This window comes from Salvia splendens, chromosome 10 (genome assembly GCF_004379255.2).
Source record: "Salvia splendens isolate huo1 chromosome 10, SspV2, whole genome shotgun sequence".
NCBI lineage: Eukaryota > Viridiplantae > Streptophyta > Magnoliopsida > Lamiales > Lamiaceae > Salvia > Salvia splendens.
In genome coordinates, this window is record NC_056041.1 from 11,487,997 (window position 1) to 11,509,084 (window position 21,088).

The 21,088-nt window shown below is 38.9% G+C and overlaps 3 protein-coding genes across 4 annotated transcripts; 2 read left to right on the forward strand and 1 right to left on the reverse strand.

Annotated features, from left to right (window-relative positions):
• The first annotated feature begins 7,189 nt into the window (after window positions 1-7,189).
• On the forward strand, window positions 7,190-8,331 carry LOC121751098 (NAC domain-containing protein 83-like). The gene is made up of 3 exons (XM_042145815.1): window positions 7,190-7,442; window positions 7,515-7,768; window positions 7,849-8,331. The coding sequence occupies exons 1-3, from the start codon at window positions 7,262-7,264 to the stop codon at window positions 8,008-8,010; spliced, it is 597 nt and encodes a 198-aa protein (XP_042001749.1). The 5' UTR covers window positions 7,190-7,261; the 3' UTR covers window positions 8,011-8,331.
• Window positions 8,332-8,867: 536 nt separating this feature from the next.
• LOC121751823 (pyruvate dehydrogenase E1 component subunit beta-1, mitochondrial-like) lies at window positions 8,868-12,812 on the forward strand. The gene is made up of 15 exons (XM_042146617.1): window positions 8,868-9,061; window positions 9,179-9,254; window positions 9,417-9,479; window positions 9,767-9,847; window positions 9,945-9,971; window positions 10,057-10,119; window positions 10,205-10,291; window positions 10,643-10,768; window positions 11,364-11,497; window positions 11,589-11,661; window positions 11,739-11,804; window positions 11,925-11,963; window positions 12,077-12,201; window positions 12,302-12,416; window positions 12,494-12,812. Exons 2-15 carry the CDS (start codon window positions 9,204-9,206, stop codon window positions 12,542-12,544), a joined length of 1,101 nt encoding a protein of 366 aa, XP_042002551.1. The 5' UTR covers window positions 8,868-9,061; window positions 9,179-9,203; the 3' UTR covers window positions 12,545-12,812.
• A 170-nt stretch (window positions 12,813-12,982) lies between these two features.
• Window positions 12,983-17,274, reverse strand: LOC121751822 (probable serine/threonine-protein kinase At1g54610). 2 transcript variants are annotated; one of them, XM_042146615.1, is made up of 8 exons: window positions 17,064-17,274; window positions 16,403-16,765; window positions 15,946-16,230; window positions 14,532-14,849; window positions 14,167-14,394; window positions 13,823-13,923; window positions 13,627-13,750; window positions 12,983-13,508 (listed from the first exon to the last, which is right to left on the reverse strand). In XM_042146615.1, the coding sequence occupies exons 2-8, from the start codon at window positions 16,703-16,705 to the stop codon at window positions 13,155-13,157; spliced, it is 1,713 nt and encodes a 570-aa protein (XP_042002549.1). In that variant the 5' UTR covers window positions 16,706-16,765; window positions 17,064-17,274; the 3' UTR covers window positions 12,983-13,154. The 2 variants fall into 2 exon arrangements, with proteins under 2 accessions (XP_042002549.1, XP_042002550.1); XM_042146616.1 differs by having other exon boundaries at window positions 17,116-17,272.
• Between the last annotated feature and the right edge of the window lie 3,814 nt (window positions 17,275-21,088).

A 21,088-nucleotide genomic window follows, 5' to 3' on the forward strand; every position in this document is an offset into this window, starting at 1 on the left:
GAACGCGAGAAGGTGGTTCGACAGCCTTCCTCAAGGCAGCATTAGATCCTACCGAGATCTAATGGATGCTTTCCACAGGAGGTTCTTTCAGAAAGCGGAAGCCCGGATCACTTCGGCTCAGCTGCTTTCTATACGTCAAGGTCGCGACGAAAAGATCAGCGACTTTTTGACGAGATTCCACAAGGAATGCCTACAAGTAGATGATCTCAATGATCTACTTGTCATTTCGGCATTCCAAAATGGAATCCTGCCCGGAGCTCTCTACAGAAAGCTCGTGGAATGCAGTCCGCAAACAGCTCAAGAGATGTGGGACATTGCGGACCAGTTCTCCCGTGCCGATGAGGCAGACCGTCGAAAACGGTCTTTAGACAGCTCATCTAGAGGAGACGAAAAGAAGCCCGATCATAGCGATCAGAGGTTTCCTCGCCGAACTCCTTTTGAAAGAATTCAAAGGGCACCGGTACAAGGCAGATTGGGACCACGTCTCAATCCTGAGAAGCCGCCCGCTCAGTTCGTACCCTTAAACAAGTCAAGAGCGGAAATTTTCAAACTACATTCCGATATGTTCGAAAAACCAAAGCGGATGACGAAATCAGCCGTGCGGCGACCTCAGGATCAATATTGCTCCTTCCATCAAACCCACGGTCACGATACCGAGGAGTGCCGAAATTTGGCTGCAGGTATTGATGTTCTTGTGAAAACAGGAACGTTAAAAAAATACCAAAGCAAGCAGCCGAAAAAGAACAAAAGACAGAGAGGTGCGAACTGCAATCCTCAGGATCCGAAAAGGCATGAGGATCCCGAAGACGACGACGAGCCGCAATATGATGGAGTAATCCTGACTATTGATGCTCTCCCTGCCGGGAAGACTAAGTCGTCCCTAAAAGCAGAACGCAGAGGTTCCAATCAAGAGGAGCCAACACATAAAAGGCTGAAGAAAGACGAAGTGATTACATTTTCAGATGCCGATCCCGTCCCAGCCATCTCTCCTCATCAAGACGCTATTGTCATTCAAGCCGGAGTGGCAAACAAACTGATCCACAGAGTATTTGTGGATACAGGAGCGTCAGTCAGCATTCTTTTTAAAGAATGTTTCGATAAAATGGAAGTGGATCCAGCTCGGCTCAGTCCGGCTCCACTTCCTCTGAAAAGTTTCGCCCAGGAGGACACCCGCCCTGAAGGTATTATCAGCCTTCCGATCACGGTGGGAAAAGCGCCTACAAGCTCCAATACGATGATCGAGTTCTTTGTGGTGAAAGCTCGGTCCCCGTACAACATCATCCTGGGGAGAGACTGGCTCAACACAGTTCGGGCCGTTTGCTCTACTTATCACCTCACCATCAAGATCCCCACTAAAGGTGGGATAGCGGTCATCCGAGGTGATCAAAAGAGAGCAAAAGAATGTCTGCAGATTGCGCTTAAAAGTGCCGAACAATCAGTTCGGCACCATCAAGCATAGCAATCACAGCAACCGGAGTCAGAGGCAAGCGAGATGACCGAAGTCACTTCAGAGCCGAACTCAATGACCGTTCAGTTATACGAAGATGATCCATCCAGAATGGTCAAGATCGGCTTCGCAGGAACGCCTCTACTCCGGGAAAAGACCATTCAGCTCCTCAAGGAGTACAAAGATGTCTTTGCATGGTCTCCGTTGGACATGACCGGAGTGCCCCCCGAGGTAATCACTCATCGGTTAAATATTGATCCTTCAATCCGGCCAGTAAAACAGAAGCAAAGACTCTTTGCGGCAGAAAGAAGCCAAGTCATCCATGACGAAGTCCGCCAATTGCTAAAAGCGGATGTACTATTCGAGGTGAAATATCCTTCTTGGGTGGCCAATCCTGTGATGATCAAGAAAAAAGAAGGAGGATGGCGGATGTGCATAGATTTTACCGATCTAAACAAGCACTGTCCTAAAGATTGCTATCCCCTTCCGAATATAGATAAAAAAGTAGAAGCTTTGATCGGCTTCGAAATTTTCTGTTTTCTTGATTTATACAAAGGATATCACCAAGTGTTGATGGATGAGAGTGACGCTCCGAAAACAGCTTTCATTACCGATTTCGGCATTTTCGCTTATAAAAAGATGCCATTCGGTTTAAAGAATGCCGGAGCCACTTATCAAAGGATGGTAGACAAGCTTTTTCGGCACCTAATCGGAAAACAGGTTGAAGTGTATGTCGACGACATAGTTGTCAAAAGCAAAAGCACTTCGGAGTACGAGCACAACCTCAAGTCCACTCTCAACGTGCTCAAGAAAGCCAACCTCAAACTTAATCCCCAAAAGTGTACCTTTTTGGTAGATTCGGGAAAGTTTCTGGGTTGTTGGGTTTCAAAGGACGGACTCAAGGCAAATCCCTCAAAAGTTCAAGTTATTCAGAACATGGCGATGCCGAAGTCCATACACGACGTGCAAAGGCTAACCGGATGTCTAGCCGCACTGAATCGATTCCTTTCCCAAGCAGCCGAAAAGCAACTGCCGTTCTTCAAGGTGTTGAAAAAGGCACCAAAGTTCGAGTGGGGAGCCGAGCAGAAAAAGGCCTTTGACGAGCTCAAAAGTTATCTAGCCGAGCTTCCTATTCTCTCTGCTCCAACCGAAGCCGAAGTAATATTCTTATACTTAGCGGCATCCGATCAAACCATTAGCGCGGTGCTTGTACGAGAAGAAGGCCTAAAGCAGTTTCCCATCTACTTTACAAGCCGAGCATTAAGAGGTCCAGAAACAAGGTATCAACCTCTGGAAAAAATTGCTCTGGCGTTAGTAAATGCAGCAAGGAGACTGCGGCCATACTTCTATGCTCACAAGGTATGCGTCTTAACCGATCTGCCTCTTCGGCAAGTTTTGACCAAGCCAGAAGCATCAGGCAGAATCGCTAAATGGGCCATAGAGCTGGGAGAACACTCAATCGAGTACCTACCTCGGAAAGCCATCAAGGGACAAGCCTTGGCAGATTTTCTTGCAGAGGCCAAGTTCGATCAAGCAATCCCTGTCATTGCCGAACAGAAAAATTCTGCCAATGCCGAACTAGCACAGCCCTTGGAATCCGAAGAAGAGCCGCCGGACTGCTGGAGCGGATTCGTAGATGGAGCTTCGAATAAAACGGGAAGTGGAGCTGGTATTCTGCTTATCGCTCCCGATGGACACGAGGTAACCTATTCACTTCGGTTCTCATTCCCAACCACTAATAACGAAGCCGAATACGAAGCCCTCCTTGCCGGACTCCAGTTAGCGCAAAGTCTGCTCGTCAAATCTCTCAAAGTCCATTGTGATTCACAAGTCATAGTAAATCACATGTTGGGTACAAGTGAAGCTCGTGACGAGAGAATGAAGAAGTATTTGGACAAAGCGCAAAGCATCAGCCGAAGTTTCTCCTATTTTCGGATAATCCGCATTCCCAGAGCGGAAAATAGCCGAGCAGATACCTTAAGTAAGTTGGCCTCAGATCCGAGCTCAAAGGCGGAAGAATTAATGCATCGAAGCATTGATGAAGCCGAGGTACATTCAGTATCCAGCTCGCCGAACTGGATGACGCCGATCTTGCAGTATCTGGATCAAGGACAATTGCCCGAGGATAAGAGAGAAGCTCGGAAGATCACGTGCCGAGCACTTCGGTACGAACTTCATGAAGGAGTCCTCTTTAGAAAGTCTTACCTCCAGCCGTTATTGCGGTGCGTAGGACCAGAAGAGGCGGACTACATCCTCAGAGAAGTTCATGAAGGATCGTGCGGCAGCCACATCGGAGCTAGAGCTTTAGCTAAAAAAGTTCTAAGATGGGGATATTATTGGCCAACCTTGGTACAAGAAGCAGTGCAGCTCGTCAAGACCTGCCCGAAGTGCCAAATCCATGCAAATATCCCAAGGATGCCGCAGACCGATCTATCCACTATGCAGAGCCCTTGGCCTTTCATGCAATGGGGCATAGACATAGTGGGACCACTTCCTCAAGCTCCTCGGCAAATGAAATTCCTAATCGTTGCCGTGGACTACTTTACGAAGTGGGTGGAAGCTGAACCATTAGCTACGATAACGAGCTCGAAGGCATTGGATTTCGTCTGGAAGAACATAGTGTGCCGATTTGGCATACCCCACATCCTCATCTCGGATAACGGGACTCAGTTCACCGACAAGACGTTCAAGAATTGGTGCCAAGAGCTGAATATTCAACAGCGGTTCACTTCGGTCTCTCATCCACAAGCAAACGGACAAACGGAGGTAACAAATCGTATCCTGGTGAAAGGGTTAAAAGCTCGGTTAGAACAAGCCAAAGGACAATGGGTAGAAAATCTCCCCCAAGTCCTATGGTCCTACCGAACTACACCCACAACCTCCAACGGTGAAACTCCGTACAGTCTGGTGTACGGCACTGAAGCCGTAATTCCGGTGGAGATCGGCGTACCCAGTCCCCGAACTCTAAATTTCTCCTCAGAAATGAATGACGACGGACTGAGAGCCGAGCTAGATCTTGCCGAAGAAAGAAGAGAATTGGCATGCATAAAAGCAGCCAAGTACAAGGAGCAAGTAGCCCGGTATTACAACCAAAGGGTGAAGAAGCTGCAATTTCAAGTGGGAGATCTCGTCTTGAGAAACAACGAAGTAAGCCGAGCAGAAAAGCTGGGCAAGCTCGAACCCACATGGGAAGGTCCGTATCGGGTGTCAGAAGTCCTCGGCAAAGGGTCTTACAAATTGGCTCACATGTCAGGAGAACAGGTACCCCGAACATGGCACATTTCCAACCTCAAAAAGTTCCATTTGTAAGAGACAGTCCGGTCAGTCAGTCTTGAGTCCTGTTCAGTCAATGTGCTTTATTTGGTTTACTTGGTCTTTATTTGTCTCTGTGCGTTTTGTCTGTGTGTTTTGTCTGTCTCTGTGCGTGTCGTCTCTTACAAATGTTACTGAGGTATCTTGTTCTTCGAAGGCTGATCCCCTTCTTAGAACATATACAAGCCAACGATTGTGAGTCAAAGCTTCTACAGAAGATACAAGACCACAATTCAGCTTAAACAAGCAGTTCGTCTGAAACGAGCTGCAACAAGCCAACGATTGTGAGTCAAAGCTTCTACAGAAGATACAAGACCACAATTCAGCTTAAACAAGCAGTTCGTCTGAAACGAGCTGCAACAAGCCAACGATTGTGAGTCAAAGCTTCTAAAGAGGATACAAGACCACAATTCAGCTTAAACAAGCAGTTCGTCTGAAACGAACTGCAATAAGCCAACGATTGTGAAGTCCAAGCTTCTAAAGAGGATACAAGACCACAATTCGGCTTAAAAATCAAGCACTTCGTCTGAAACGAACTGCAACAAAAGTCCGATTCACGCGATAAAACTTGCCTGAATTAGGACAAGGGAAAGTCCGATCCACGCGATAAAACTCGCCGAATTAGGACAAGGGAAAGTCCGATCCCCAAATTAGGACAACGGAAAGTTCGATCCGAGCGATAAAACTCGCCAAATTAGGACGCAAACCAATTCCGGTCAAAGAAGAGTTCACTTCATCAGACCGAGGATAAACATCAACTTACCCCGTACCTTTATCCAGAATGCCGAAGTGATTCACTTCACTTTTCGGGGGGGGTAGTGATGGAGTACGTACTAAACAAGCCCAACAGCAGTAAAGCCCATCAGCCTAAAGCCCAAGAAAGAGTATCAGTTCGGCATGACTAAAGAGTATCAGTCCGGCATGACTAAAGAGTTCAGTTCGGCACAACCAAAGAGTTCGGCCCCAGCCTACAGCTCGGTAAAAGCCAACCAATCAAACTCTGCTCTCAGGTCGGCATCAAGCTCTACTCTCAGATCGGCAAAAGCTGCTCGGCAATAATTCAGCAGTTCGGTCTCAGTATTCGACCGAACTAGGAGATAGTGGACTCATGCAGGATTTCCACCTCCACTACACCCACGATCTATTTAGTGGTGTCAAGCAGTCGTTAACTCATGCAGGATAGTGGACCCATGCAAGATCGCCACGATCTCCACGACATCCACTACCTAGTAAATGGTGCTGCATGCCACGATCTTGGTCCTTTGTATAAATAGAACCTAGATCAAATAGATAGGGTTAGACTCTCTCGCTTTCTAGAGATAAAAATACAAAATAGCAAGTCTGTATTGTAAGCTGTAAGAAAACAGATCAAGCAATACAACTCTGCCCTCATTTCTTCCCGTGGACGTAGATTTACCTCAGTAAATCGAACCACGTAAAATCTCTGTGTCGTGATCTGCATCTTCCTGCATTCATCACTAACGTCAGAAATTCGCGGATTCATCAACATTCAAAATGAAAAAATAGGACTATTTATGATAGTACGTAAGACCAAATATTGTATATTACTTTTATTTAGTAGTATAATAAATGAACATAACAACCAACTGTGGTTCATATCCTGATTACTGATTGATAGTACCATATATTATATATATGAAGTTAAGAGTGAATTAGTAAGAGTTACAAATTGAGGTTTAGACACACAGGAATATACACGACTAAATTATACTCACGCAGTACAAAATATTGGTGTGCATGTGATTTGCTGCTTTTATATATGAGCTGACTTTATGACTTTAGCAGCATTTGCAAAAATGAAATCTTCAATAAAAGCAACTTCTTCCTCATGAAGCAAACAACACATTCAACCCTACTTGAAGTCAAATTCATTTCTTCTTTGATTTCTTTTCCAAAAAGCACTATACTTTTCCAGTCTCTGTCTTTTGCTTTCACCTAACTCATTTTTAGCATACATACTCACAAATTACACTCATATGAAGACCTATAGTTTGGACAAAAATAAGTAATATAGTATAAAGTTAGGAAGAACTACATCTTCGCATATATATTGGGATGAAAATATAGGTTAATTTGATGTGCTTTACTACAACCTAATTGTTTTCAATATAAGAATCGAATAAAAGAATTGGTGTTGGAGTATTGAACTTTAGATGTCAGCACGTCAGTCCATAATTTAAAATGATTGATAAGAAAGCCATCCTCACACATGTATTAAGATAAATGCACAAAGCAAACAGAAAAGGTTGAATTGTTGGAAATCAATACTTCTTTTTGTAGAAAAGGTGATCAATCAACTTATATGGTAGTACTACTATTATTTTTATTATCCAAAATGCACGCTCAATATCTTAAGTTACTTAACCAAAAAGAAACCACTAGTTTGAATATCATGTAACACTAGTCTTTCAATTCCATCTCTATAAAGACCTCCATGCAACATTGCAACCACACTACAATTAAAGACTCTATATATCTCTAATGGACAAGCTGAATTTTGTTAGAGATGGAGGGAGAAAATTGCCTCCTGGATTTAGGTTTGAGCCCACGGAAGAAGAGATCGTGTTCCAGTACTTGTCGCGTAAAACATTCTCACATCCTCTCCCGGCTCTTGTGATTCCAGAAATCGACGTTTTCAGTATGGATCCATGGCAGCTTGCAGGTAAATTTGTTATTGCATTAATTATTTGCATGCATATATGGTTTTATATACTAATTCAATTTTATTGTGAAGGTGATTCGGATTCGGAGGAGGATATGTATTTCTTCAGCAATGCTCATGGGTGTGACAATGAGAGTGAGAGAGTGACGCCTTCGGGTGTTTGGAAGGCGAATGGATCGTCGAAAAAGATCATTAATTCTTCGAAAAGAATGCCTATAGTTGGGATTAAGAAATCGCTGGTGTTCTACATGAGATCAAGCACCAAGATTGTTGCAACTAATTGGATCATGCATCAATACTGCATTGCCCTTCCACAACAGGAACAGGTTCATATATACATATAAAACATTAATTTCCCTTTATTTCTCAGACAAAACTCATTGTGTTATGTTTTTCACTTTGTCAGAATAATTGTTTGGTTCGAATTGGAGAGTGGAGTTTGTGCCGTATATTTATGAAGAAAGGAGGCAGGCAAGTTGAGGATGATGATGCAAATTCTTATTCTGCTTCATCATCTTCTCCCAATTATGACCCTACTATTTTCAATGAGGTCTCTTCATCTACATAATTTAGAAAGTTAACCATTTTGTACTGTGCTGCAACTTTAGACCAACAGCACTAGAGTAAAAAAGGTAGCCTCATCTCATTGAGCTTTGTCTTTGTAAAGCTTCATTTGCATTGGCTAGCAGCAAGAAAGTCATATTAATTTTAATATAGTAGTACCATCAGTGTTAGTGGTTTCCTACTTTCTATATTTCTATATAGTTTCAATTTAGTTTGATGCTAATGCACTACTTTTATATACTTTTATCTAGTCATGTGCTGATTTATTGTTTTATAGTACTCCTTTGGTTAATATATAATGCACACGTGTTAATTTCCTTTAAAATCGGTGGTACTGGTATGTGATTATGATAACATTAAACATTCTACAATTGACATTGATGGAATATTAGGAATTATTTTTTTATTGGCTTTTTTATATCCCTCTAAACAAATATAAGTGGAATACATACTTTTTTATGTCAGCTGTGACTATTATATTGGATGCGACAATTAGATATAATGATCTTTAATTAAAGACGATAAACTTAATTAAGATCAATGCTTTCGTGTGAGACCGGCCTTCTTCCCAATTATTTTAATTTTTATTTTAAATCCTTATTAAAGTTGATTCGAGGACTAATAAACTCTAATTGAGGAAATTAATAAATCTGAATCGAAACTCTGTTAAAATTAAATTTAATCAAATCTAATAGAATTTGAAGCGTTAATTAATTCTATACAAGTAAAACTAATAGTATAACTTAATTAAAATGTTTAAATGTCGTGGCCAAATTGTAAAATTGAGGAAAGGTGATGCATCAACAGATAAATAATCATTTACTCCATTATTTTAGATCCACGTAACTCTACTCATGAGTTTAAAGCGGCTTGGACCGCCAAACGAAAAACACGTAGTTTCAGTTCTATCAGTCAGCATCACCAAGGAAATTATACAACAACGGAATACACTACTAATATTTGCCCTGCATCCAAATTTCTCTTCGCAATACGGAAAGCAAATCAAATCTTTTCAGGCCCCATTTCCCTTCTTGCTTTCTACTTAAATTGTATAGGTCTGTTGTATGTTCATTACGTATTGGAGTATCGGTTTTCTGGTTCAAGATTATATTTTTATGATGGGAAATCTGATTTTTATTAATATGTGATTGCTTTCTGTTTGACATGATCAGGCATTTGTGGTGAAGAGGTTTTAAAATGTTGGGAATTTTAAGGCAAAGGGTGGCTGCCAAACTCAATCATGCTCTGGTAATATGGTGCTTTCTAAGTATTGATGATTCTGGCTATTGAGAGATACAGATGGAGGGTGTTTATCATTTAGTGGAAGCACTTTATTATTTCGTTGCTGTTTTCCTTTGATTTAGATGTACAATTCTTTTTCATTTTTCTGATTTTTTTTTTAATTGAAAGAATTTTGAGCAAGGGATTGGAGCAGTTGCGTTGAGGGCCTATTCTTCTTCCTCGGCCAATAAGGTAATGAGACTCTCTACGAATATGAAATAGTGTGTTTGATGAAGCATTGATGAATGGCTGGTAACTTTGATTTTCTGGCAAATCATTACGCTTTCTGCTGCATTCGATGATTTATGACAATATAGAAGCAATTTTACCATCAATGTTCTTTTACTCACCTTCTAAGGCTAGTATCAGAAAGTTGAAATGTATATCTGTAGGATCCATAGTTTGTGTTGTAATTTGAGGCACCATGTTCTTGTCATGTTAAATGATGGAGTATACTAATTCTTTGCCTTTTTTTGTAGATGACAGTGCGCGATGCTATAAATTCTGCACTTGATGAAGAAATGTCTGCTGATCCCAAAGTGTTTATGATGGGTGAAGAGGTACCGTTGAAGTTTTAATGGGGTTTATGAGTCGAAAAAGGCTATTTCTATGTTTTTTGGTTTTTACCTTGCTTGTTGACTTCCTTGATGCTTTCAGGTTGGTGAATATCAGGGTGCATATAAGGTTAGTCTTGTTTTATCGTTACCTTAATGTTTTATGAAGAATCTACATGTTACAAATAGCTTTGATTTATTTTGTTCTGTATTAGATCACCAAAGGCCTTCTGGATAAATACGGTCCTCAGAGGGTTGTTGATACACCCATCACAGAGGTTGGATTTTGTCATGTAGTCATGATTCCGTTTGTTTTGACTGTGTTGTCATAATATAATGCTCGACCATGTACTCTTGTCTTAGGCTGGGTTTACTGGGATTGGAGTTGGTGCAGCATATCATGGTCTAAGGCCCGTGGTCGAGTTCATGACTTTTAACTTCTCAATGCAGGTTAGATCTTTCAACCGTATTTGTTATGATGGAAAGTGTTCTTTCTTAGTTTGGTTATTCTATCAGTTAGAATAGAGGAGTCCATTGACCAGCGACGTTTTACTTTTTCAGTTCGATTAATTTGAGTGGCATTTGTCAACTGATATATATGTGGACATGTACTTGGGAGAGTGCAGGACTTTTGCTTGTATTTGGCTTGTTATTACTTATTTATGTTGTTTTCTTCCCACCCCAACTTTCCAACACTCTGTTGGATGCATTTTAAGACTAGCAATGTTACTAAACATTGAGAGTTTGACTGATCAAAGATAATTGATGGTGATGCTGAGAATGTAACCATGTTTATTTCAGGCCATCGACCACATCATCAATTCTGCTGCAAAATCGAATTACATGTCTGCTGGGCAGATATCAGTTCCTATTGTTTTCAGGGGCCCGAATGGTGCTGCATCTGGTGTGGGTGCTCAACACTCTCAGGTATCAATTTGGCTACTGCTTACTGCAGCTATGCTAAAATGTACACTATTTAGGTTCCTCTTCTCAATGTGATGTAAGTTATAAGTGGTTCTGTACCTATGTCTTGAACTTAACTTAGTGTCACGAATCAGGAAAGCGGCTATTGTAGCTGCTGAAATTGGCTTTCTCTTGGTGCCTGTGACCTAAAATGCAACAAGTAATGTTTAAGAAATGCAGGAATTGGATACTTTCCCTTCCTTTGACAAAAAAGCAAGGGTCCAAAATTTCGAAAAACAGTGACAAGGAAAAGAATGTATCAAAAAAAGAAAATAAAGAGAAGTGAGAAGTGGATACCATTTTATGACATTACTGATTATTATGTTATGCTGATAAGCTATGAGCTATAAGCACTCAAGTTATTCTATAATGGGCTGGAAGAGTGTGTGCTGAAGGCCTCTTTCTTGGGTTATTTTTTTTGTTTATTACGGGACAGAACGATAGACTGAAGAATTAGTTGTCGAGTAGGCCTCTTTCAGCATATCCTGGTTGTGGAGATAAAATTTGGCACAGATTAGTTCTTTCATTACAATCTGAGTCTTGCACCCCTTTCTTTCAGTGCTATGCAGCATGGTTTGGTTCATGCCCTGGACTAAAAGTATTGGCTCCATATTCTGCGGAAGACGCTCGAGGCTTGCTTAAAGCTGCCATAAGGGACCCTGATCCTGTTGTATTCCTGGAAAATGAACTGCTGTATGTCGCACTGCATGATATCGTTTGTGTCAATCCTGATATATGTACATACTACATTGACATATGTTTTCCTGGGGATATAACTTTTCAGATATGGTGAATCATTTCCTGTCTCAGCTGAAACGCTTGATTCCAGTTTCTGTGTGCCTATCGGAAAAGCTAAGGTATATCCTTGAAGTACATTCTGATTTCTTTATATGTCTTAGTTATTAAAAACTTCTTGCCTGTAAAACATTGGCAGATTGAACGTGAAGGAAAGGACGTAACAATCGTTGCTTACTCAAAGATGGTCGGATTTTCTCTCCAGGTTTGTCATATATATCTGTCAATGGATTTTTATGAATTGTTGATATGCTTGGCATGAATTTCCCTTATATAACTCTGAAATTATTACAGTATAATTTGTGATTTTTCGTTTATATGTTAGGCTGCTGATATTCTTGCAAAAGAAGGGATTAATGCAGAGGTAACTTGAAGAAATCCACATATGCCTTTACCTGTTCATAATTCCATATGCAGAGTTATAAATAGAAATTTTTTTATTTTAATCTTTTTGGATGGTACCATTTGTTATCGCAGGTGATAAATCTCCGCTCCATCCGCCCTCTTGACAGAGCTGCTATAAATGCTTCTGTTAGGAAAACAAATAGGCTTGTGACTGTCGAAGAAGGATTCCCTCAACATGGCGTCGGTGCTGAGATCTGGTCATTTTCCTTATTATAATGCATCATCTTTCTCTGTCCTTTAGCCAAGCTTCCCCCCTCTCCATCGGTTTGTATTTAATCATCGTCTTTATTTCTTCAGTGCTACTGTTGTGGAAGATAGCTTCGAGTATCTTGATGCACCTGTGCAGAGGATTGCGGGGGCTGATGTTCCCACGCCTTATGCTGCGAATATTGAGAGAATGGCTTTTCCACAGGCTTGTGCTTCTTCTTTTCCACTTTAACTAAACAACCTTCCAACTCGAACTTAGCTCACATTTCTGTATGTTGTCAGGTCGAAGACATTGTTCGTGCAGCAAAAAGAGCCTGCTACAGGTCAAGATAATCAGCTACATAAGGATTCTGTGTTCTTCCGTGAAGATCATTATTTTGGCACGCCTCTCTTTCGCAGGGAAATGTTCGATGATTCCCCAGTGTCACGGCTGACAAGATCGCGACACGGACACCCCACGACAAAATAAGTTTCTAAGCAATGCTTTTCTTTTTTAGCAATTTTGGGGCATGTTAATCTGTTGCAACAATTTAATTGAAGGAATAGGCAGATGCTTCTGTACTCTTTTCTGGAGGGCTTTATTATATTATCCTTTTTCTTTGGTTTGTGTGTGAGTGTGTGTTAAGTTTTGTAAATGATTTTCTGGTATAAGATTATGCTGAAAATGGAACTGTTTGTTAGTGGCTGAAAAGCTAATTCAAAGGCAGCCTGAGTAGTGACTTTTGATATTTTCAGAAATTAAAAAAAAAAAAAACTTACATAAATGCACAATTGCAGTACAAATGATTCTTAATGATATGGATTTGCTATGTTGCACTTTAATATACATAAATCAAATAATGCAAACAGATGACCTTGAATGGAAAATGATGATTCTGACTACACAAAAACACACCATTCAAAATTTTGTGTACTACATACTGTGATCTTCCTCTGAATCTCTCTACCTTCGATCCCTGCTATTGTCCAAAACTATTCGCCTCCGACTGAACCCGAAATCCCAGGCAAAGGAGGAGGGATACAGCGCGTTCATGAAGCTCCGAGCAGGAGCCCTATGTGGCTCCTCCTTATCATTCCTGCTTCTTGAAGTCGCAGCTTTCGATATGGTACTCCGTAGAGATCTTGAAGACCTCCGGTCAAAGATTGAAGATGCGAAAGAAGTTTCAGCTGCACTGAACGATAAAGGGCCATTTCGAGATGCATCAAGAGGATGATTGCCCACAGCTGCATCCTGATGAGGTGGAGGAAATTTGTCGCTCTTGCTTTTGGCTTTGGCATCGGACATCATTCTCAATCTCTGCACAATATGTCGATGAATCAAATTTACAACTATTTGTTGTTTAGCCCACAAAGAAAGAAAGAAAGAAAGACAGAAAGAAAGAAAGATAGATAGAAAGACGAGTGTTTTGACATACGTCTAAGTTTGGTTGCAGCTCTGCATTTGCTTCTGGAACTGGAATTGCTCGACTGGATTTGTCACGTACTCTAGTTCTTTTATTTCCCTCTGTGATGTGAGGTTTTTCGCCTAAACCACGTTGCCTGCACAAGCAGAACGTAGATGGTTAAAATGATGTGAACAGTGACTACAAAAAGTAAAGAAAGCAAGAGTACCTTCTAGATTCTTCATCTCTCAATTTTATATCCATTTCCTTGCTTGGAGGGAATTTTGGTAAACTTGACGGCTCACATGCATAAGGTTCGGTGGTGAAAAACTGGCCATAGACGGAATATCAATTACGACTGAGAGAACATGCCGATATTAAATGCAAAGAGTATATCTGAAGTAAACAAAACAAGTGGTTTTGCTTAGATTGTAATGTATTGAGATACCTTAACATTGAAAAAGTTGAGGTTACAGAATTTAGCAGCAAAGATTAAGATAACCATTTACCATAAAGTTTCTCTTTTCCCTTTTTTCGATTTTAACTTCTATAATATGGTTGAAGGTTGCTTACTTCACTATTTAACGCTTCAGTGGCACTGCAACGTGCATCGGGATCAATGGCAAGAAAAGTTTCTGTGAGAGAGAGAGCAGATGGTGGAAAATCCTTGAAGGTTTCTGCTAAGCAACGTTTGTAAGGTTGCTGGGGTTTATAAAGAGTTGCATTCGGCAATCTTGATTTCCTCCAGTATTCCTCCGGTGGAGAACCGCATAATTTAAATATCTTGTGCAGTTGTTCAACCTAAGTGACAAAGAAAAATATGAAACTCTACTTATCATTCATTTAGAATATGAACAAAGCATTAGAGTAAAGAGCCATAACATAGAAATGACTATTTAACAGCTCAATAAGAAACATCATGCAACTAACGTACATACCTCTGTACGCCCCCGCATTATAGGTTTCCCGGCAAATAATTCTGCTAGAATACATCCAGCGCTCCACATATCGACACCAACACCATAACGAGTGGCCCCAAGCAAAAGTTCAGGAGGACGATACCAAAGGGTCACAACACGGCTTGTCATGGGCCGCTTGCTTTCTGGATTGAAGAAAGAAGCTAGTCCAAAATCAGCTATTCTTAAGGTCCCTTCATTGTCAATAAGCAAGTTAGAGCACTTGATATCACGATGTAGAACACCATTGTTGTGGCAGTGCTCTAGACCAGAAAGTAATTGTTTCATATAGCATTTCACCTGCACTGGAAACGTAAGTGATCAACAATCATCTATCTGTGTGATTAAAGCAAGGTGAGATTGGTAGAGAACTGAGGCAAATAAGATAACATCAGATGAAGATAGTTTTTGTTTAGAAACACAGGAGAAAGCTATGAAACTGGGAAATGTTGTTTCTCAAACTTAGTGAGGTTTTGTACAACCATATAAATCGGCATCCATTTGAGAGTTCATGTCTTTAACGCATATCTTTTTGTAATCATAGAAACGAAAAAAGTTGAAACCCAAGGGCCAAGTACTATATAACTAATGCCATGGAAAATTGGCATACTGTATTAGAGGAAGTAGTACTTATTAAGAACCCAAATTAGTCTCACATAAATGAATTGAAAGCTGAAACTTCTTTCCCAAGAACACCTCCCTATTCCCAGTTCAAAATTTTCTCACAAAGATTTTTTAAACAAATAATTTGACGGCACAATGGACAAGAGATAGGTACTAATATTAGCCACTTATCTTGTTTTCCTTTAAGAAAGGCAAATAACAGGCTATTAACTGTATCCAAATGTTAGACGCACAATTTCCGCAAAACCAGAAAAAGTTGCAGTGTAAGTCAAATGAGAACTGTTAATTGCATTAAAATTTAACTCAAACTGTTTAAGCTATGTCATACCCATATGCTCTAATGACCACTAAAAAGGAACTCCAAGGATTGGGACCAGTGATGGAGAAAGGTTTATCAGTAGCATCCAAAAAGCACATGATTCAAACATACAAGACAAATATGAGCATATAATCCAATCACCAAGGTCACACCACAACCCAGTAGTACAAAATCATCTGTTACTAAAACTGTGCATCCGATGGGAGCCTAAAGATCCAAGAACAAGAGAGCTGCCCATATAAGACCCTCGTCATAGACATTTACCGACATGCCTCGTCTTAACTAGAAACAACATGTATTATTCAAAAATGCCAACCAGACAATGCCATAACCCACAAAGACACACATTCACTAGACCTGCAACACGAACATGTCATGATGGCCAATCATGCAAAAGCATTGCACGCGGGCTAACTCAAAAAGGCATTCAACTTTTCCACAAAACTAACTTACCTGGGGCTCAGTGAACTTGACATGTTGGAATGCAGTAAGACCAGCAAGATCATGCTCCATATACTCAAAAATAAGATAGAGACTGCTCGACATCCTAGAAATCGCCACACCTTCAAGCTTAATCACATTGGGGTGATCCAGCCTTCTCAACACGAGTATCTCTCGTGCCATGAACCTGACGGTCTCGGGCTCCAAGTTATCGAATCTTACTTTCTTCAAGGCCACTATCTTTCCAGTGACCAAGTCCTTAGCCTTATACACATTGCTATAGGTCCCTTGCCCTATCTGCACAATTTCACCTAACTCTTTAATTCATAATCTAAACCATATAATTCATCAAGCAAGAAAACCCTTTAAACTCAATCAATTTATGCAGGTGTGTGTCCTTCTTCAGATTGTTGTACCTTGTCAGAGAAATTGAGCACTATTCTACATTGGTTGCATTACATGGTTGTACCTTATCAATCTTCTCGAAGGTGCTAGCGCGTCGAGGTTTCCAATCCTTGATAGCGTGGCCGGCGACGTCGTTTAGCCACGAAGGCCACTCCTCGCGGCCGGTGGAGACACCCCTCTTCAGCCGGAACTCCAGGGGGAGCGGTGCCGCCGTCGACGTCTCAGCTGGAGCCTCCACGATCTTCTTATCCTTCCTTCTCTCCGCCACGGCGGCGGCGGCGGCTCCCGAATCCCGGCCCACATCACCGTTTTTCCTCCGGCGATCTTCTCTTTTCCTGGAAACTCCTTTTGCAAGAACACACCCCATAAATTCGGCCCCCTTTCAGCTCAATTATCTAAACTGGCGCTGCTCATTTTACCAGAGGCCCTGAGAATATTCCGGCACAGAACAAAATAAAAATCGAATCTTTGTAGTTGTGAAATTACTAACAAATTGCAAAGAACTACTCCGCAATTAGTGCTCACTGAGGAGCTACAGAGAGAGAGAGAGAGAGAGAGAGAAGATGATTTTCGATTTGGAGAGATGGATTGAAATAGAAGCGTAAAACGTAAAAAAAAAGGAGATGAAGCATCAAAATTGAGAAAAAATAAGAACGGAATTGAGTAGTCAATTCGGTTGAGTAAGAAAAAAACAGAAACAATTAATAAATAAGTATAGAAGGAACCAATTGTGTCGTGGCTGTCTGCAACTCTGCATTTATTGCGCTGTGGTCTTACTTTCTTGTTGAAAATTGAGCATCGGTTTTCTTTCTCCTTCAAAAACACGACTTACTGTGTGTGATTTGAGAGAGAGAGGTGAATTGCAGGGGGGAGGGAGTGTTGGAGGAAGGAAGGATGATGGAAAAGGAAACTCATGTAAAAAGAAACGAATTTTCGTCTCCATTCATAAAGTAGAATTCCTTCAAATTAAAATCAATTTGATTTAGTTATACTAATAGTGGTCCCAACTCCTAAGTGCTAACATACTTAACAAATTACTCAAAATAAAAGGGGTTTGTTACTCAAAATAAAAGGGGTTTGTTACTTCACAATGGAAAAGCGATTTGATTTTTTACCATGTTTTGATCGTTTTTCACAATATATTAGTAATAGTAAGAAAAAAAGCATATACTGCGGTTGTGAATATCTGTTTAAAAAACCCAACTAAAAAACCAAAAGTTCTGCCAACTACGTACAAAAGCATAAATAATTTTCTAATACTATGATTTTATTGAGTTGACAAAAAAAAAAGAATCTCACATATATCTCATGTCAACGCAGATTATTGAACTACGGAATAGCTAGCGCGCCAACTCGGCAATAATGAATTTTGCAATTAATGTATAGTAATTAAAAATAAGAGTTAAAATAATCAAAATCATTAAAAGATGTCATTTTTATATTAAAAGTTTGCAATAGCGCGCCAACCTCGACAATAATGAATTCTGCAATTAATTTGTTTTTATTGTATAATAAAAGAAAAATCTGAGTTAAAAAAATCAAAATCATCAAAAAATAGTAGTCATTTTTATATTCAAAATTCCGAATGCCCTCCATCACATGAAATAACAAAAATTCGGTTTGCATATGATTAAATAGTATTTGACACACTTATTTTTTATGCTGCTTTTATGGAGTAGTATGAAATCATGATAAATCCATGAAATAGTTACCTATGTAGAGCAAGAGGTAAGTTCAATTAGCGTAATATGTTTGCTTTAGGATAATGTTTATTTATGTAAATATTAATGCTTATTCTAATACGGTTTATTTTGATGTACAATATCCTTATTTTCATAAAAATATCATATATCAGTATGTATTAATTCCTTATAATTAGCTAAAATAAAAAAAAAGTTGATCAACTAGTTACATGGATTCATTGAAAATTTTTGGTAAATATTTTTTTTAATTTAATAATTGAAAGTGTCACCTTCCCCTCCAAAAATAATTGTAATGTCTTTTCTTTGAATACAAAAATAACGCTATTATCGTTCTATCTTTTCAATTTTAAAACACAATTTACACGTAATCGTAAATACTCCAATGGATACAGTTAGGGATGTCAATCAGGCTGGCCCATCGGGTTTGAGCCGGCCCTACTCGGGTTGCGGGTCAATCGGGTGCGGGCTAATCGGGTTGTGAATTCTTTCGGGTTGTAAAAGTTCAACTCTAACCCTAAAAGCTCGGGTTTCGGGCTAGCCCAACGGGTTAATCGGGTTGCTACCGATAAGATTAACATGTGATCAATTCAATAAACAATGATGAAAATTTGTTATATTTATAAAATGTAAAATATTTAATTATGATAAATTTGAGTAATTGAGATATATGGTCAAACTCAATCATAAACATGATCAAATACTAATATTTGAGATATTTCGTGAAATTTTAATGCATGTTTTAAAAAATTAAATATTTTTTAAGTGAATTTGAAGTTTTAAATTTATTTATCAATTATTATATTAATAAAAATTCAATATATAATTTGTATATTTAATATAAAATTGAAAGTTATTTTTGTAGTTATCTATATTATAAAATTAATCAATAAAATGTCGAATTAGGAGTAAAAAATAGAATAATACAAAATTTCATCGGGTTTTCGGGTCAGCCCATCGGGTTTTTGGGTCTAGCCCTACGGGTCGCGGGTTAATCAGGTGCGGGCTAATCGAGTTTTAATTTTATCGGGTTAGAAATTTCCAGCCCTAACCCTATAAATTTGGCGGGCTATTCGGGTCAGAAATCCGTAGATACAGTCATACAACTAATGTTATTCTTCAACAATTAAAAATAGTAAGTGGAGTAATTAATAATCATTGTCTGAAGAAAATTTTTGTCGTACTAATAAGATGATCACAGTCGTCAACCGTCATAATTACCCTGTTGTGTTCACTGCCCCTACTTTAATTTTTCTGCATAATCAATCATTTGATACTCTTAAAAGTTAAAGAAAAGAAAAATATTCACTTTCCAAAATTGTTTATTCCATGACATGGGATCACTGTACCTTCAATTTCCATCAGTCGTCATCATTATCGATTCTATATGTGGGTGAGAGTTTAATTAATCTATACAGATTTCAATGTAATATGATCGAAATATTAGTACTTGATTAACATAAATCAGTTCTAGGTATCCGAGTTAGGGCCACAAATCTAGAGTGGTTAAATTATCGGCATATTTATTTACTTTTTTCTAACAAAACTGTATTAATCTAGTACTAAATTACTAAATCATTTCTTTATAAATGAAAGAAGTGGTACTTAATCTACTACATTACTAGTACTTAATCTTTTCATAATAACCCTTTGTTAGTGGTCCCAAGTTAATCACGTGTTAATGGGCACAAAAGGTCTAATCACACTATAATCAACTTTTAACTTCATATCATTAATTTATTAAATGAGTGATGCCCTACGTTTCCTTTTGTCGTGGTAAATATATACTATCTCGTATTTTTTTTTAGTGTAGAAAGGCGTTGATCAATTAGGTATTTAATCCGTTTTACTTAATTTAATGAAAACAAACACCAACGTTTCTTTTGATTGTATGCTTTATGCAATAAAAAGGGCTATGGATTAGAGGGTACAAATACTACTCCATAATAAACTTGCAGTATAGTGGCTAGATCCTTGAGCCCACTTGTAAAAGTATATGAAAGTAAAACTTGAGTTTGGAACTGAGTTCAAAAAATGACATGATCTTTAGGAAATGTCAAGCAAAGAATCATGACATAATTTGTAGATGAAGTTTTAAATATGTCATGTGCTTTTGAAATTAGTGGGAATATTTGTTTTGCCTTAGTAATTACAATAGATTAGGATCAAAGCAAAAATTGTTAAACTATTCGAACTCACTGCCTCCATATACCACGCCCCTTGTGCGAACTTTGAAGAGTTCTAATTTTCAAGCCACAAAAGATTTTATATTTTGCATCAAGTCTTTTATTGTTTTATTGGTCTTGAAGGGAAAGAAAAATTTTGTATTGCTCTGCTACTTTTGTTTGGGTTGTTGTTTTTTGGTTAGATAGTATTTTGATTTCATCAAAAAAGAATGAATGCAAATAGAAAGGACATTCCAATGTATTTGTTCATGAGAGTCTCTCATTCTCGCAAAGAAGAAGAATAATTGGAGTACAAGTTATTATAGAGATGTGTATTATGGTGTTTGTATAATGTAAGATTTCTATTACAAAGCTTTTAATACTATGAACTTTTCAAGTATGGTGTGGTTTCCTTATCATTTGATTTGATGGCTGATGCAAGTAAAGTGGATTTATATGTTATGTGTCCACCAAAATGTAGTTAGTGAAGAAAAATGATCAATCATATTGTAACCATTTGCAAAGTGTAATTTCTCATTAAGTAATAAATACATGTATAATTTGAGAGAGAAAGAGAAAGAGAAAGAATATTAGTATTATTCTGATTTCTGCACATTCACATTCATAGCAATATCTTCATTTTTTTCAGAACAAAAAAGCGCAATGAAATTCAACAAATGAGAACTCACCACACGTGTGAAACTTTGAACTCCAAAATTCAAATTTGGCGTCAAACTATACTTTCTACTCCTTTTTTAGGTGCAAATACAATCATGGTTCGTGCTCCAACAATTTTTATTTCTAGAATAATAAAGAAATATTTTTACAAAATCTACACATTTCAAATAAAGTTGGAAATAACTAATACAGTATGACTTGAAAATA

Excerpts from the sequence above, each read along its gene's own strand:
- LOC121751098 (XM_042145815.1), top strand. The coding sequence starts at position 7,262 with ATGGACAAGCTGAATTTTGTTAGAGATGGAGGGAGAAAATTGCCTCCT. Across the intron at positions 7,443-7,514 it reads GGATCCATGGCAGCTTGCAG|GTGATTCGGATTCGGAGGAG; the intron begins GTAAATTTGTTA and ends TTTATTGTGAAG. Across the intron at positions 7,769-7,848 it reads CCCTTCCACAACAGGAACAG|AATAATTGTTTGGTTCGAAT; the intron begins GTTCATATATAC and ends TCACTTTGTCAG.
- LOC121751823 (XM_042146617.1), top strand. The coding sequence starts at position 9,204 with ATGTTGGGAATTTTAAGGCAAAGGGTGGCTGCCAAACTCAATCATGCT. Across the intron at positions 9,848-9,944 it reads TGTTTATGATGGGTGAAGAG|GTTGGTGAATATCAGGGTGC; the intron begins GTACCGTTGAAG and ends TGATGCTTTCAG. Across the intron at positions 11,498-11,588 it reads TTCCTGGAAAATGAACTGCT|ATATGGTGAATCATTTCCTG; the intron begins GTATGTCGCACT and ends ATAACTTTTCAG.
- LOC121751822 (XM_042146615.1), bottom strand. The coding sequence starts at position 16,705 with ATGGGGTGTGTTCTTGCAAAAGGAGTTTCCAGGAAAAGAGAAGATCGC. Across the intron at positions 13,924-14,166 it reads CTGAAGCGTTAAATAGTGAA|TTTTTCACCACCGAACCTTA; the intron begins GTAAGCAACCTT and ends GTCTATGGCCAG. Across the intron at positions 13,751-13,822 it reads AGAGATGAAGAATCTAGAAG|GCAACGTGGTTTAGGCGAAA; the intron begins GTACTCTTGCTT and ends CTGCTTGTGCAG.